Here is an 18,075-nt window from a genome sequence, read left to right on the forward strand (position 1 = left end):
ATTAGGAGACAGAAATTAGGAAAGAAAAGTGGATTAACTGATTAATAGTTTGTCCAAGTCAGGAAGAGAAAGAATCTGTCTCTTCCTCATCTATCTGTGGGAATTTTACAATATATAGAGAGCTGTGAATGGAAGCAGAAGATACGTGGACTCAGCTGTGAGACTCCTTCCTAGTCCTCTCCAAGGGGTACCTCCACTGCTCCGGTCTTAGTTATGGAGAGGCAAAGTGTCTCTTTAGAATTAGAGTGCCCAGTCCATAATCAAAGCATGGGATCATAGCTTTTACGTTACTGAAGGAACCTAAGCTATAAAATTAGGGAAGTTATAACTTCCATTAAAATTGGTTTTGAATTAGAAAGTTACAACATACTCTAATTCACTGTGGCATTACATTGTCCCTTTAAGCACAGTTACATTTAGAACATGGTGTATATCCAGACGCGGTGACAGAACAACTATCACAATATCATTTTTTGTTAAGATAGGGGTTTGCTATATCGCCTTGACTGGCTTCTACCCAGCCCAAATGGCCTTGAATTCACAATTATCCCCCTGCAGCTGTCTCCTGAATCCTAGGATTTGTTTCTATGCCTGACTACTAAAGGATTTGGGAGCAGATTAGGTGATTATGTCAACTGTGTGATACTCGGTTTAAGATTCAGTAGCATGTATCCACAGGTAAGTGTGTTAACTAGAACTTGACATGGCAGCCTTTCCTCACCTCAAGAAAACAAACAAAACAAACAAAACAACCAACTGTGGCCGGTCGTCCCAGCTCTAGAGAGGGAGCATGGACTGTGGGCTCTAGAGAGGGAGCATGGACTGTGGGCCCTTCGGATCTTTCAAATCTCTCCTCTGACACTTCACTGTGTTAGTATGGACAACATACCTGATGTTTGTTTTCTTTGTTTTTGTTTTTGTTTTCTATGCCACAGTTTCTTGTCAGCAACTGGGGGATAAACATTCTTTGTAGGCTCATTGGTTACAAATTTAAATCAATTTATCTAAAGTTTTAGGATAGTTTATCAATAGATCCTCAATAGGAAGACACAAGAATTACTGCAACGGGAAAGCACACTGTCTACAAATTTACACGAACCAAAGGTGACTTAGTTTCCTAATGTCTTTTTGGTGCATCCAAACTATTAGTCCAGCCCACACAAACAGTTTTCAATGAGGCCAACACTATGTAGACAGATTATCTCTTTTCTTGTGACCTGGCATAAAATGGTCAAAAATGAAATAAAAGCAATGGTGACTGAAGGCTCTGGGACGAGCCTGGGAGTGGTTTTAAAGAAGGCGTCCTATTCAGGTGGCCTGGCAGGCCACTGTAAACATCAGGATATTTAAGTAGGAAGTCAAAGCCCATTGTGGTCCACCAAATGGATGTCTCTTCAGTGTAACAGAGCTACAGATGGCTATCAGTGCAACAGAGCCAGCCTCCTCCTGTTCCTCTCGGCCTGGTCATTTCCTCTCCTGAGTTGAATGTAGGAACCACCCACTGGCGTGGTTCTCAGCATTATAGGTTTTTAGGTCAAACAGAAACCCCAGGGAATGCCTGAAAAGGCCAAGCAAATAGTTCCATCTGCCCAGAACGGATGACAAGGAGCTACCGCTGTTGTGTGTAGCAAAGTCCACACTGGAGAGACATTCCCTGCTGCAGCATCGGAGGAAGCCAGGAGCATGTGTGATCTGGTTAAGAGCTTGGTTCAGAAGTTGCTGAAATTTTCCCTAGGGGGCTCCGTATGAGGCCTTGGTTCATCTTAGAAGACTGAACAGTGGGCCCTGCTGAGTGACCGTCATTATCATCTTCACCTAGGCCTGCCATGGATGAGACGCAGGAGTCTCTAGCCTTGACTGTGCATCTTCTTGCTGACACTGGGAACGGCTCGCTTCTGCAGCAGGCTCTGGACCAACTCCTGGACTGCATCTGCCCGGAGGTGCGTCTCTTCCTGGTGTCTGAACGGACCAGACCACTGAATTACCATGAAAAGTACCACTCCCGGAGGGCCCGCTTCCCCGGAATGTCTGTTTTGCTCTTTCTTCAGGAAAGCCTGGGACAGGAGCGGTTGTTTCGAGTCTTGGACTTCCTACAGCATTCACCCTGGCAGGGTTTCCCTACCCAGCATGCACAGGGAAGGCCTTGTCCCTATCTCCCTGCCAATCAGGAATTCTATAGCCTGCACAACCAGATGCCAGTGTGGGGCATGAGGCCGGTGCACTGTGGCACTGATATCCTCAGAGTGACTCTGTATTGCAGTTTTGATAACTACCAGGATGCCATCAGGCTGTATGAGATGATCCTACAGAGAGATGCCACCGTGCAGAAGAGCAACTTCTGTTTCTTTGTTCTTTATGCCACCGAGGGCTTCAGCCTGCAGCTCTCTCTGAAGCAGCTGCCCCTGGGAATACCAGTGGACCCCAAAGAGTCTTCTGTGCTTCAATTCAAGGTTCAAGAGATCGGCCAGCTGGTGCCTCTTCTGCCCAATCCGTGTGTTCCCATCAGCAGCATTAGGTGGCAGACTCAGGACTACGATGGTAACAAGATTCTGCTGCAGGTATGTCGTTTCTTACGCTTCTACTGCGTACCTGCGTACCAGGGTTACCAGAGTTGGTAGGGTCAGAGTCAGGACCCTGGAAACTCCGACAAGCTAGGCTTGGCCATCCATCCTCAGTAGGCCAATTAAACAGATGAATAATAGTGAAATACAGAGACAGCAGATCTATTCGAAGCAGACACGTTGGGAGAAGACCAAGTGAAGAGGTCCAGTGGCCCCTCCCCCTGATAGGAAGTTTAGGTTTAAGTAGAGGTCAAGACATATGCATGTTTACCTATGCAGTCCTGGTCTGGGTGTGGTCCCAGTTATCATCCATCCATCATTGTCTTAGCTCCAACTTCTCCAGGCAAGTTGTGAAATCTTTCTGGGAGTCAAGCTTCCCCTCTGGCTGCCGTCAGGGTCCCAGCTTTCCCCCTCTGCAGCATGAGATTCCTAGGGAAATTTGAGTTTCTTGGAATCCATTGTGCCATTAATCTGATAGCTAAAGGGAGGGGCACAAGTACTTTTCAAAACAACCTCGTCCCTGTGAGGAAAGGTCTGATGCTATATCTGGGTGGTTCCCAGAGTTGCGTTAGTTAGTGGTCGTCAGCCTGATTGCATAGTAAGAGACTGGGGAGGCTTTAGACTGGTTCATGCCAAGCTACACCACAGTCCCACTAGACCAGCAAGTCTGGGGAGACCCAGAGCATTTCTTACAAAAGAATAAAAGAGCTCATTGTGTGATTCTCATACATACTGCAGGTGACAGTTACAGACTTCAAATTACACAAGTTCCTCATGTGACAGGTAAGAAATACCTGACTTGTGTGAACTTGTAGCTGAAAATCCCAAGAGTCAGATGATGTTCCCGCCCCAGAATGCCATTCACCATGCCTGTCACCCATCTGCACACACTTTGCCCCCTCAGATTCAATAATAATATTACTGGAAAATCTGGACGTCTATCTAGATTTGCACATGTTACTAGGATAATGGAGCTCTCCCCTTATGGTTGTTAGACTCATTGATAAAGGAATTTGAGGACACACTCAGGTGGAAATTCAAGCACAAATTTCTTGAAGTTCAAAAGAAGAGGTAGAGGAAGATGAAGATGAGGAAAAGGGGGGAAGGAGGAAGAAGAGGAGGAGGGGAAGGAGGAAGAGGAAGAGGAGGAAAGAGAAGGAGGAAGAGGAGAAGAAGGAGTAGAAAGATGAGGAGGAAGAGGGGGAGGAGGAGGAGAAACAATTGAGTGCAAGCAAGCCATAAATCTCAGCATCTGCCAGAGGAGAGACATAATGGGGGAGAGAGGGGGCAGAGAGAGACAGAGACAGAGAGACAGAGACAGAGAGAGGCACACAGAGAGAGACAGAGAGAGAGACAGAGACAGAGAGAGACAGAGAGAGAGAGACAGACAGACAGAGAGAGGGAGCCGTGAAGAAGGAGGAAGACTAGGAAATGTTGCACCGGAAGAGATGGTGGGCTTATGAAGTAGCAATGGGTCCTTCCACGTTGCTGATCAAGGCTACAGCAATGCCATGAGTTCTTTCCACAGACCTAAGGAATGGCAAGGTGTAACGGTGTTTGGAATGTTAGGTTGGCAATACTATTAGCATTTTCGACCACTGTCAAATTTAAACACAAATCAAGTTCGACACCCAGAATGCCTTCTAGAGAGAATCTGAATGCCACCCTTTTCAGCCATCCTACTGATGCTACACGCAGCCAGGTATTTACCTAATCATGATGGCTGCCATGTGCCGACCCTTATGGCATATGATGTGGCATCTAAGCTTTAACACTTAGTAGCAGCTGTGACCTTAGCTCAATGAAGGTGATACTGGCATCTTTCTACATGAAGGATGCTAATCCGCATGGAATGGCTTAACACTCATGAACACACATCATTATATTTTAGCTACTGTTGTACATATTATACACTGTACTAAGATTTTCAAATCATTAATTTTTAAAATCTTTATAACAATCTATGAAGTCAGTTTCATTCCTGTTATAAATGAGAAGACTGAGGCAAATTTATTTGTCCAAAGGACCTGTGTTTCTATCAGGTCTCAAAGTCTGTTTGACTAATGGTGGCACCATAAAGGTGGGGCATGAGGGATGGGCAGGGTTACGGCAGCCCCTGTGCTTATAAATGTTCAGGAGTACAGGACAGTCAAAGCAAATATCCCATGGTGTCTGTCCTCGGGAAATGACCAGAACTTCCTTTAAGGCCTAGGGTATGAAGTAATAACACGAGATAGAAATTGTTGCCCTTCCCCTGGGCTAGCTTTCTTACCATCCATTTGCCTTAATTAATAAAACATGAGTTACACAGATTCTATCATAAATAAATACTTCTTTTTCCCTTGAGTAAAACACAGGAGATACTTATCGAACAAGAGGAAAGCTCCAGGCAGCCACGAGGGGCCCTCTGAAACATGTTGTTAGAGATATTACTGGGGAAATGAGGGTTCATTTTTATAACTTCTTTGTCTTACTGAGAAAAGAATTTAAAAACATACCCTGTGTGAGGGAGATGTCTGGACTGGTAAAAGTGCTTGCAGCCAAATCCAAGGGTCTGATTTCAGTTTCTAGGATTCGCATGGTGGAAGGAGTTGTTATCTGACTCTATTCACACTGGAGTCACCAAGCAAGTACCTTATTTTCTACCTTCTTGCTTAGAGGCCTCTAGCACAGCTCCCCTGAACATCCACATTTAGTTCTAGTTAATCCCAGGAACTATAAGCATTCCTGGCATGCAAAAGGGACCATGCCCTTATTCATTCCTATTCTGAAGGCTAAGTGAATTTACTTGGGAGACACAGCTACACAATTAGTCACTTTGAAAAGCTGAATCATATTTGGGAAGACTAGAGAAGTTTTTGATGAAGGAAAATCCAGTAAGGAATACGAAAAAAAAAACTCCATTGTCTCAGCATGTTTTAGAAGTTCCAACACCTGTTAAGTAGGAACCCAGAATATGCCTCTCATTCTTGTGGCTGTTCTTGGACTCTTGGTTTGTGCATATCTTCACTTCTCCAAAATATTGGTCTTGGTCACTTTTTGATCTCTTTATATACAGGACTCCACACTTTTGCAAACAAAATGAGGAATTGTTTTCTAGAAAATTTTGTGATTTCTTGTCACAAAAAAGTTTAAGGAAAGAGTACAAAAGGCTAGACCATAGCGTGCTATTATAATTAACATGTGGTAGCTGCAGTACAGCCATGTTGCACTCAGAAGGAGGTGAGATGTTTAGTGTGCAAAACCCAGTGTAAATTTCCTTGGGATCAGTGTTAGGGCAACAGGGACAAATGATGAATACTCTTGCTTTTGTAAGTAAGTGGTCCAGGCCTAAAATTAGCAAACCTAGGATTTAGTTTTTAGCTTTGCTAAGTTGGTCTTCGCTCTATAATCAGTAAGTTTCTGGACTAGACTTCAGTTGGACCAATATATACTCTACTTTCCCCTCTGAATTGGTGGTTGTACTCAAAGACTAGAGTTTTATGACGACATTAGTCCCAAGGCAAAGATCTGGCCTTTGCTTTAGATGCTGTGTATGGTCACACTGATGTATGGAACTGTCACAAAAGGGTGAAGGTCCTTATAGAAGATTAGAGTGGAGGAGACAATTGCTGAATGTTTGTCAATGAACAAAATTCAATGAAGAAAATAATGTCTGTCCTGGGAAAATCAAATGACAAATTAAGCTCTCTACAGATAACCCCCCATGGGGTCCAGATGGAGACAAAGAGGCCAGAGTGTGTCCGATGTTAAACCCAAGGGGCCAGGGAGAAACTTTCTGGAGAAGTGCTGAGGAGGCCTGCATGAGCTAGGTGACATAGAAGAGGGCCAGCCATTGAAGGGAAGAAATGGCTTCTGAATGGAGGAGACAGGGCACATTTAGCACATTGCCTGAGGCTGCATGAAACTGCAATAAAGGAAATGACATCATGGCATGTGGATGGACAGGTGGCCAGAGGCCAGGTCTTCAGAAATGTGATCCATCATGGGATATGAACATCAAGAAAGAAGACATCTTTTTCTAGTTCACTCCTATGAAGGTAGTATTCAAACTAGTCCTTAGTACATGGAAGGCATGGACATTCATATATGAGTGAATGCCTGATAAATAGCTTCGATTCTAGCTTTAGTACAATGTACAGCTGCTGATGGACCTGTGGACAGCAGTGGCATGGATAATTTGTGTTACGAGAACCAAATGAAAGAACACGCATGTGGAGACTTGTGGAGGCCTGCAGAAGCAGAACAATCGCTGCCTTCGTGTGTCAGAGGCTGTTAGCTCTCTCGCCAAGGGACACTTTCCACAAAACTTCTTGTCACCATCCCCAAACAAAACTCCACACCCACTAGACTGAATTCAGAGTTCCTTCTTCCCCAGCAGTCTACATTGTATTCTGTCTTCATGAATTCACCTGTTTAAGGCATTTCCTGTGAGTGGAATTATTATTGTTTCTCCAGAAATAACAAGGATTTCTCTTTTGCTTGTGTAAGCTGTCCTCACTCAGACTTCGTCACTCACTCTTGTTTTTGCTCCTGCCTTCCCATTCTCCATCCCTACACGCAACTCACCTCAGGCAGTGATACACAACTGGATTTACTAAGTACCTAGGCTGTGCTGTGATTAGCAAGTGAGGGTCAGAGGCATTGGCTGCTATAGAATAGCAGGTTAGCATTGGTGGCTTGTCAGTAGATCAAGGAGTTTTAATTGGAAAAGATTTTCCACTCTTCAGTATGTCTGATGCCTTTTGAGAGTCTCCTCGTATCTACCTACTTTGTTTCTACACCATCATCTTTCCCATCTCAGAGAAATTCTTTGGTTACTTTCGTGAAAAACCGTCAGTGAGACATATTATTTCTCTTCATAGGTACAAGCCTGCTCCTTTGTCGATAATGCATTTTCACAAGCTTTTCAAGTCGAAACTCGCATTGGGGTATGCATGTTCTCCCTGTTTATCACACCTGCTAATGTTCTCTGAACTTGGAAAAACCTTGTACTTGTAGCATTTTAGTTCTTAGAAAGATGAGCTCCCAGTGATCATAATTCCAATAAATGTATCTTGTGGCAAGAGAAGATTTATTCCCCCTCCAGGAATTTGTCCCTTACTCAGAGTCAGGGTTCCTTTGGATATTTCTCACACTGCACCTCTAGATTGACAAGGTTTTTCTTCTATATGGCCTAAAGATCTCTTCTCTCTCTCTTTTTCGTTACCCTCTCTAGCTAGGAAGATTGCAGAAATATCCAGCTGTATGAAAAGAAAAAAACAATATTCACTTCAAATTATTTTTCCTTCCTTCCTTCCTTCCTTCCTTCCTTCCTTCCTTCCCTCCCTCCCTCCCTCCCTCCCTCTCTCTCTCTCTCTCTCTCTCTCTCTCTCTCTCTCTCTCTCTCTCTCTCTCTATTTCTTTCTTTTGTTTAGAGTTTTGAACACTCCCAGTTTCTGCTTTACCACTAAGTTACCTGCCTCAGGTTGACGTTTCTTTAAAAAACTCCATGAGGCAACTAAATGATAGACAGGAGCTTGATTTATAGATGTTAATTTCCATTCATTTCTCTGTGCAAAAAAATGAATTTTGTTAAGTGTTAAGTTTTACCTGTTTAGCAGGTACTGAGTCCTTGTTATACAAGAGCTTATCATGTTGTAGGCAATGTACTAAATTTGAAAGACTCTATCATGAAGATATTTATGATATCTTGGCAATTTCCAGGGGTAGATACAAAGGAGATAAACACACAACCCAGCACACGATAGAATGGCAAGTACTAAGGCCTGTGAGAAGAGACAGCAGTATTAGTGAACACAGCCATGCCATATTCAGCATTCCCAGACCAGACACCGTGATCGTCTCATTTCCGTGACAATCCTGTGATGTTGGCACTTATCTTTTCTTACAGGTGAGGAATCAGAGGTGTAGAAATATTAAGTAACTTGTCTAAGGTCTCACAGCTGATCAGTGGCAAAGTTGTCATATAGGGGTACCAAATACAAATGCAGTGACATTGTGAAGACTTTCATGAAGAGATGATGTATAACTTGCAGTTGACAGAGATTAGAGTTTCCAGGAAAAAGGCTCCAAGGCAGCCCTTCTAGATGGAATAGACGATAGATGACCAGAAGTAACGGAAAAGAGCAAGTTATGCTTAAGGGGTTAAAAGAAGCTCAAAGGGAGAATGGGATGAGTTCTTAGCTGTAGTGACTCTTGCTGCAGATGGTGACGAGCAAAGTAGGCTAACCAGAGGATTTGACTTCATCTTGAGACAAGCAGGAGGTCATTGCAGAATGGTTAAAGCCCCGTCCCCAAGAGGACAGTTGAGAGTGGACTAGTTGGGAGGCAAGAGGACCATGGGGAGTTAGATGCTGTTGCAGGAATTCAGATAAGATATGCTGAACTTTAAGGCTAATGGCAGTGAATGGAGAGAGAAAGACCTGTGAGAGTGCTAAGAGGCATGGTCCATGGGAATAGGTGACTGCTATACCGGGACGGACGTGTAAAGTGGCAGAGGAAGCTCTTGCATGGGTAACGTAGTGGTCACTAGGGAAACAAAGAAGAGCAGAGTTTCTGTGGAAGCAGATGAATTCAGTAGTAGAGACAATTTGGAGAGTGCTGTATTTGAGAGCTTGGTACCTGGAAGGGAGTTGAATAGGTAGATATGTAGGTTAAGAGACAGATGAGAGCTGGGTGGAGGTGGTGTACACCTTTAATCCCAGCAAAGGCAGAGAGATAGGCAGAGGCAGGTGCATCTATCTTTGTGAGTTCAAGGCCACCCTGGGCTACAGCCTGAGTTCTAGGATAGTCAGGGCTACAATGAGAAACCCTGTCTTGAAAATCCGAGACAGAGAGAGAGAGAGAGAGAGAGAGAGAGAGAGAGAGACAGACAGACAGACAGACAGACAGACAGACACAGACACAGACACAGACACAGACAGGCAGAGACAGAGAGAGACAGAGAGACAGAGAGAGGAGAGTGGCAGTTATGTTTCTGTGAGCCTAGTTACTTTGATGGCTGAAGGCGTAGATATCCAAGGATGGGCTAGGCATGCTTATAGAGAGAGCAACAGTTCTCAACCTGTGGGTCTGGACCCCTTTGGCAAGCTTCTATCTCCAAAAATATTTACATCATGATTTATAATGGTAGCAAAATTACAGTTATGAAGTAGTAACAAAAATAACTTTATGATGGAGGGGGGTCACCACAACATGAGGAACTTCATCAAATGGTCGTATCATTAGGAGGTTGAGAACCACTGTATAGATTCAGAAGACTCAGGGGAGTTGAAGAGATGGCTCAGTTGATAAGAGTACTGGCTGCTCTTTCAGAGGCCACAGGTTCATTCCCCAGCACCCACACAGCAGCTCACACTATCTGTAACCCCAGTTTCAGGGGATCTGCCACCCTCTTCTCATCTTCACAGACAAGAGACGTATACTCAGCACACAGGCATACACATAGGCAAAACACTCAAGCACATGGAATACAAATAATTTTTTAAAAGAGGGCTTAGATCATCTCGGGACCACTGTGACATTACATGAATCATCTAAGAAAAAGACACCTTTATGGAAACTGAGAAAGGCAGAGGGAAAGGGAGGAAAGCAAAGGAATATGCTGATCTGGAAACTTAAAAGACTGCAGAAGTGTAGGTACAAATCGCAGGGGAAACCCCTTCCTGGAGCTAACAATGATGACTGCAGATGACTTCTGTACTAGCTGGTTTAAGGAATAGTAGGCAGAAGTGGAGGTTATGGGGGTGGGGCTAGCAGAAAATGAAGATATATTTTAGAATCAAATGTTTGTCTGAAGAGCAGTAGGGAGAAAGCTAGAAGGGGAGAGGGAAAATAGGAGACTTGAGAAACCCATTAATTTCTGAAAAGAGCAAGGAGAGGGAGAGAGGTAGAACCTCTCTCATACATTTTCTAAGAGTACATCCATTGCACACATCGATGAGTTTCATAAGCACAACTTCATATGAGTATATTACATACTTCAATCATACTCATTCTTCCCCTTTCTCCATATGCTTGCCATTCCCTTTAAGTTCATCATACAATCTCACTTCTACCTTCATGTCATGAATACATATACAATGTGCTGGGGTTGTCTTGATTGCTAATTGGTGTAGGAGGACCAAGCCCTCTGTGTGTGGTGCCATTCCCTAGGCATGGAGTCTAAACAGTATAAGAAAACTAGCTGAGAACATAGTATGCAATTAAGAAAATCGGGTTGCTGGTGCGGCTGGGATAATATATGAGACCATTGGCAGTGGGTCCAAGATCCAACTCTAATGCACAAACTGTCTTAGTGGAGCCCATTCTATAAGGAGAGATGCCTTGCTCAGACTAGACACAGAGGTATGGGGGATGGAGAGGTGCCTTGGTCCTGCCTCAATGAGATGATGGGACAGACTTAGTAGACTTCTTAGGGGAGGCTTTATCCTCTCCAAAGAGCAGATGGGAGTGGGGGATGGGGGAGTGGAGTGGGAGGAGAAGAGGGAGAGGGAAATGAGATTGGAATGTAAAAAATAAATTAATAACTCCCCAATAAATAAATAAACGAGAACTACTACTGGTATTGATCTCCTAAATAATTTAAATATTGCCTAAATTACTTTCTTCATGTTATTTCCTTTAAAATGATTTATTAAGACCAACTTCAGTTGTGCTATGCACAGCTTTCTATCATATTTTTCAGTTCACATGGTTTTATAAATATACTAAATAGAAAGTGAATCAATGTGAAATTGTGGAAAGAGTTATTAAGGGCTATTTCAAAAGATAAAAATAACTCTAAAGTCCTGCCCTCAGTAACATTTATATTATTATTTTTAGCATATCCCACAACTCATAACATACTAGTCTGCTGAACGTGTGCTACTGAGGGGCACTAGTTAAGATGACAGACATGTCCTTAACTCTTTTTTAAAATTTTATTTTATTTAATTAATTAACTTATTTATTTATTTAAATTAGAAACAATCTTGCTTCACATGTCAATCTCAGCTCCCTCTGCCTCCCCTCCTCCCCTGCCCCCATCAGCTCCCCCAGCCTCCCTCCACTCTCCAGGGAGGGTGAGGTCCTTCGTGGGGGATCTCCAAAGTCTGTCATATCATCCGGAGCAGGGCCAAGGCCCTCCCCTATGTGTCCAGGCTGAGAGAGCATCTCTCCACGTGGAATAGGCTCCCAAAGTCCATTTGGATGCCAGGGATAAATCCTGATCTAGTACCAGAGGTACCAAAGAATGCGGAGGCCTCCTCACTGACATCCATGTTCAGGGGGTCTGAATCAGTTCTATGCTGGCCTCTCAGCCATCAGTCTGGGGTCCATTATCTCCCTCTTATTCAGTGTGTCCTTAACTCTTAAGGAGTGATCTTACTCATCTTTGTACCATCAGTGTCTACAGTCTAGAAGGATAAATCAATAAATGTTTGTTGAACTGAAAAAAGAAAATAGGGCTGCATACATTTATTTCACTCTGCTCTTGACTATTGATGTGATGTAACTAGCTGCTCAGATTCCTACCTTGACTTCCCTCAATAATGGGCTGCAGCCTTGAATTTTAGCCAGGTAAATCCTTTCTCCCATAAACTGCATTTTGTCAAGGCATGTGATCACAGTAACAGAAATGAAACCAGAACTTATGATATTATATGTATATTATAACATGGCATATTATAATATCTGTGTAAGATGTAGAATCCACAAATGAAAGAATGCACAATTTATGTCTTTATGAGTCTGACTTATTTAGCTTACCATGATAATCTCCAATTGTGTTCATTTTCTGCAAATGGTTGACTAAAACTCCATTGTGTGCATGTGTGTCACATTTTCTATATTCCTTCATCTCTTAATGGACACAGGTTGATCCTGTAAATTGGCTGTTATGGATAGTGCTGCAATAGACGTGGATTCCCAAGTATGCTTGTGGTACTACCACTCTGGGATGTATATCTGAAGAATCCTAATCCAACACACCACGGGCTTCTCTTTCTAATAATAGTTGCTAGAAAATGAAATGGCTAAGGTGTTGTTGGTTTTTTTTTTTTCAGACTAATCTAATACCACCCCAGAATGATTTTGGATAAGGGATATCTAACCTGTAATAAGATATTTTTATTAAAAGTAAACATGAAAAAAGAAAGATTGGAAGGGAGGAGCAGGAGAAGGGAGAGAAGAGAAAAGGGAAAGAGGGAGGGAAGAAACCACATGAACAGAGACAGTGAAATGGAATTAGGTGATGTAGTGACCAAAAGTGTGCTAGGGCTCAGTTGTCCACAAAACAACTGCCCAGACACAGCTCTTCAATGTCCATGGAAGTGGCTTCCAGATTACTATGCATTTGACACACTAGGGAAATGTGAACATTTTTAGCACCCATGCTACATCTTTATTTGAATACCCTTGAATTTTAAGGGAGGGTCTCTAGGGCCTTTTAAATGATCCCTAGGTGATTGCAGTGTGAAGCAATGCTTGGGGACAGATGTGTCTCCCATGGGCTTGTTGAAGTTCACAACTTAAGGTGCAACAGACATCCATTCAACAAAAGCCCCTCAATGCTGGCAGGAACTGGTTCGGACAAGAGCACTACACTCGGATGGATTCCATCTTGGAATCCCATTGGTGGATTAGGGGTGGGCATCTGGACATGTGCAGCACTATAGGAAATTGGCTTGGTCCATGGATGGGATCCAAAGATCCTAGGGTGGTGGTTTTTGATCTATATTTTCAAAAAAACCTACAGACTTGGAAGAGAGAGTTGGAGCTGAGGAAGGTCTAGCTGTCAGGGTTGCCCCTATGCTACAGCTCCAAGCTTCTTTAGTATGAGAGCTTCATGTTTTGGGCTTCCAGGTAAAGAATTTTAGAAAAAAGACTGAGAGAGAGAGAGAGAGAGAGAGAGAGAGAGAGAGAGAGAGAGAGAGAGAGAGAGAGAGAGAGAGAGAGAGAGAGAGAGAGAGAGCGAGAGAGAGAGAGAGAATGAGTAAGTATCATTGACTCATTGATCTAGAGAGAACACATTGGACACTTACAGGACAGGAACTAAGAATAGATTTCCTTTTTTAAATGACTGGAAAAGAAATATGAAACATGAAAATGACACAAAATTTAAGTTCCAGGTTCCACAAATAGAAATGTATTGAATTGCAGTCACACTATTCATTTGTGGCTTGTCTGTGGCAGCTCTGCTGAGTCAAGTAGCTGGGCTGATATCTCCATGGCGAGACAGTCACTACATGACCCTCTCACAGGATATATTTGAAACTTCTAAAAGAAGAAATAGATGTCTCTGTTATTTTGGGGAGAGTTGATTTTGCAGTTTCTATTTCTATCATGAAGAAAATGTAGGAGAAAGCATGTATGCCTGTCATTTGCATATATATAATAAATATATATATACATATATATGTATTTAGTAATTGACTCATTGTAGACCTGCTCCCCCCCCCCACACTCTCTATCCTGACTTCTTGCTTTGGGAGACAAATGTACAGGTCTCTCTTCTTCTTTTCAAATGTCCTCTTCAAAGACTGTTTTTTAGGGTAATAGTAGTTCACATCAAAGCAAGCACATGAAACATAGAGACCTCTATCCTGACCTCACAAATGAATAGCCTCCTCTCCTCCCAAACTCTCTGAAAGCTCTTCATCTATGGGTGGGGCTCGTGTGCCACTCCCCACCCATGCTGGAATTTTGACTGTCCTGATTTGTGCAGGTAATCTTAGCCGCTATGAGTTGGTGAGTACGACAGCCACGTCCTGTCTGTAAGACGGTATTTCTCAATGCTCTTCCTCCTCCAGTGCTCGCATGCTTTCCACTCGCCTCTTCCGTATTACCTGAGCCTTGCTGTATGTGTGAGGAGGGGTTGATATAAATGCCTTATTCTTAGCATCTTAATCGTTCGTGAGTCTCTGCATTAACCATGGACCCCTGAGAAGAAGCTTTGGTTGACCAAGGTTGAGAGCAGCACTAATCTACAGGTATAGACATAAATACTTGGAAGGCAGTTTGACAATGTGGCCATTTAGCAACAAAAATAGCAAGTTCTTTCCAAGGGTCTATGAACTCCCCAGCAAGGCCATGGGCTTTGGCCAGGCATAAATTCTGTCCTATGGAGAAGGCCTGAAATCTGACTGTAAAGCCATTGGTTTCCTCCATAACAGTCATTTTACTCTTGGGCCAGTAGGCATATTTTGCCTAGAATTGGAATTATAGCATGAAGGGTGTAATGCTACAAAAGACCAATGACATCTTTTCTCCCCCCCACCTGTGTAGCAGTGTCCTGCACTAGCCAGCAGACAAGTTTCCTAGTCAGTTGGTTTCTCCATGTCCTGAAGTCAACATGTATGGTTTCTTACCAATTAGTTCTGGTAGGCAACCAAGAGAAGAGCAACGGCAGTAGCCTGTATTATTGTAGGTGCCTGTGGGGGCTCCTTGAACAAGAACACATGGAGAAGTACTAGGTCCCAAATTCTATGATGAAAATTGTCACTTCCAGAAATTGTCTTGGGAGAGTACTGTGAAAAATGTGGTGTGCCGACTTCCCAGGAATCCAAGGATGGAAGGGATCCATTGAACTTAATCACGTGGGAAGAGAGGGCAGCCACCTGTAGAATGGGAATTTTGCTGACCAGTGTTGTAAGCCTGGAACCAGAGTGCAATTTGTGTGAATTAAAATGCTAGAGCATGCATATAAAGTAGTCTTCTTTTCTGTTTTCCAAGACAGTTCTATGCTCTACTGTGTATATGGCACCTCAAGGAAATAAGGAATATTTGTTTAAAAAGGTACTAGCCTATTAGCCTGCCTGGGTGCCCACATGTCTTAGACACACCTAAGAGGGATACCTTCATTAGCACGATCCAGTAGAGGTACTACAGCTTTGGAAGACTGAATTCCCATTCCAGTCCTTATCTTGACAGTGGTCACAGGCTTCGACTATTGTCTGTTGTAACACAGCACATGAATTATCTGGTGGGGTCACTGAGCAACATCTGTGCATGTCTTTGAGTGTTTAAACTATTAGATCTACAAGAAGTGTGGTGGTGTCAAGTGATCATTTCATTCCCGAAGCCTTGTCATTGTCAAAAACTTGGTAAGTTCAAGAAGGAGAGTGAGTTGTTCAGAGTCAGTGTTGATCGTCTTAATCAGATTTAGGTCTCACTGCAGCTCAAATGGTTCGACTGAAAGTCTGCTGAGGTGTGGCATAGTAGAGGAGGGACAAGGCACACGGAGTTTCTGACAGTCAGGCAGTCAGTGGAAACCATGCTACATTGGTTCTTCCTTTCCTTGTCTCGTAGGTCCAACCGAAGCCAGGACTTGGTGTTAGAAACGGTGAGTGTTCCTTCCTGGGTGGCAGCTTGAGAGCTGACATGCATCTACAGGGCTCCAGGCTGAACTCTGTTTCCACGCAGAGAACCTTAGAGCCCCGGAGCCGGAGGAACAGGAGCCGGCGGTTCAAAGCACATTCCCTGGAGCTTCCGCAGCCCAGTGGAACATCAGAAAACTCGAGTGACCCTTTGTGGAGAAGCCCTGGCTGGTCCTCCCTGGCTGACGGCTCAGGCACAGGCATGCGGCAGTACCGCCTGTCTATCCCCATCGAACCTGAGATGAGGATGGATGTCCTTAAGGAAAACAGCTTCCAGAAGCTCGAGGCAGAGACAAACGTTGACACTGGCTTCACCATCATCAACTCTAAACCCAGGCGATCTTTTCTGAGCAGATTCTCCAGGGATTTTCAGAGCAGCCAGCCACCAAGCCGCTTATCAGGATTTTCCGTCGAGGTGACCGCTTCCCCAAGCCAAAGAGTCTTTCAGGATAGACTCCGTCCTCTGTCACTTCCGCGTCAAGGGGACTATGGTGTAAAGGAGAGAATCTCAAAATGTTCCCATCATCGTCCTGTCCAGGGCGAAGAGAAAGAAGGATTCTTTATATAGCTTAAAACAAATGTGTCTCTCTGAGATACCAAGATAGGATAGAATGGTCTAGAAATGAAGCATTGTATTAGTTGCCCTTCTCATTGAAGTATCTAACAAAAGCAACTTAAGGAAGTGTTTGTTTGGCTCACACTTTGGTGGGAAGGTCCATTCATGGCTGGGAAGTCATGGAAACAAGAGCGTGAGGCGGCTGATCCTGAACCTTTACAGTCACATGGCAGAGGGGCGGGGTGGGTAGGGGAAGCTGGGGCTCGGCTTGCCTTTTCTTTGTGCCATCTGGGACTCTGGCCCATGGGAAGGCTTCCCACTTTCAGGGTGGGTCTTCCTTCCTCAGGTAAATCTTTCTGGAAACACCCCGAGGTGCGTTTCCATGGGGACTCTAAATCCACTTAGGTTGAGGATCTACAAACACTGATCCCGGATCATCCAGTTTCCTGCTCGTCTGAGAGGGCCTCAGGCTCTCAATGCACAGATTCATTTGCTTTCACTTCCAGCCTTAGAAGTCCATGAGGAGTGGATAATTTGCTGGCTCTCCGGAAGAGAATACAGCCTGGCAGAGGAAGAAAGCCCAATGCCCCAACTTCTCAGTGGCACACTAACCCAGCTACGTTTGCTGGTTCAGCACCTATCAGAACACCGACATAGTATGCAAATATATTAGATGTGATATGCAGATCTGATTAGTGTGTGTAATACAGTTTTAATTTTTACTTGAGGTTGCTGAGAGCTTATCCCTCTAGGCAGTGTGAACTATTTATTCTTTAGTGCTTTTTAATTTTTATTTGACCTCCTTTGGTAAGTAGGCCCTGTTTACCACATACCCTCTTGTGGTTTTGCTTTTAAAGTTCTTTGCATCTGAAACGAGTAAAAATGCAAAGTGTTTTAAAAATTATAATCCCCCCAGTTTAATTAGTGAAAATACCAGAAGTCAGGAAGCTACATTAAAATGAATGCTAGACTTTGAGATATTCCCACACTTCTGTTTCTCATCTGTCTGTCCTATACTCCAAAGAGGGCAGCACTTCTTGTTAGGAAACCAAGGAAGCCACAGTATAATTAGAATATTCCAGATCTCCACTGATGGGGGCAGAGAGATTGTGCTGAGTGAGTCACCAGACTCAGTGAACTAGATATGTTTTGGGGGTTCCCAGGGCTTTCTGCAATTCATATTTATTCATTTTATATATGTTCACTCAATAAATATTTTTGCATGCCTTAACTATTTATGGATATGATACTTAGACATTTTTATGGTCATCAAACCCAAAAGATAGTAATGGTTTTGCAACTGTGATAATCTACTGAACCAACCCTTTGAAAAGGTGTTGAGGTTCAAACTTATTCCACACAATCCAGGTCCACATTTGCCATATAAAGATGCACTGTCTTAGTTACTTGTCTTTTTGCTTTGATAAAATACCACAACAAAAGCAAGTTAAGGGAGGGAGGGATTTCTTTGGCTGACAGTTCCAGGTTGCAGTCCATCATGATGGGATGCGCATGGTGCAGGGGTTTGAGGTCTCTGAACACATTGCATCTGCAGTCAGGAAGTAGAGTGATGGGCAGGGCTGTGTTTCTGTTTGCCAGT

General features: G+C 43.6%; 1 protein-coding gene across 1 annotated transcript; it reads left to right on the plus strand.

The window, feature by feature from the left end:
• The first annotated feature begins 1,493 nt into the window (after positions 1-1,493).
• Positions 1,494-17,706, plus strand: Fam124b (family with sequence similarity 124 member B). The gene is made up of 2 exons (XM_005082508.4): positions 1,494-2,558; positions 15,852-17,706. Exons 1-2 carry the CDS (start codon positions 1,827-1,829, stop codon positions 16,485-16,487), a joined length of 1,368 nt encoding a protein of 455 aa, XP_005082565.2. The 5' UTR covers positions 1,494-1,826; the 3' UTR covers positions 16,488-17,706.
• Positions 17,707-18,075: the final 369 nt, after the last annotated feature.

Source organism: Mesocricetus auratus, unplaced genomic scaffold (assembly GCF_017639785.1).
Source record: "Mesocricetus auratus isolate SY011 unplaced genomic scaffold, BCM_Maur_2.0 Super-Scaffold_100010, whole genome shotgun sequence".
Lineage (NCBI taxonomy): Eukaryota > Metazoa > Chordata > Mammalia > Rodentia > Cricetidae > Mesocricetus > Mesocricetus auratus.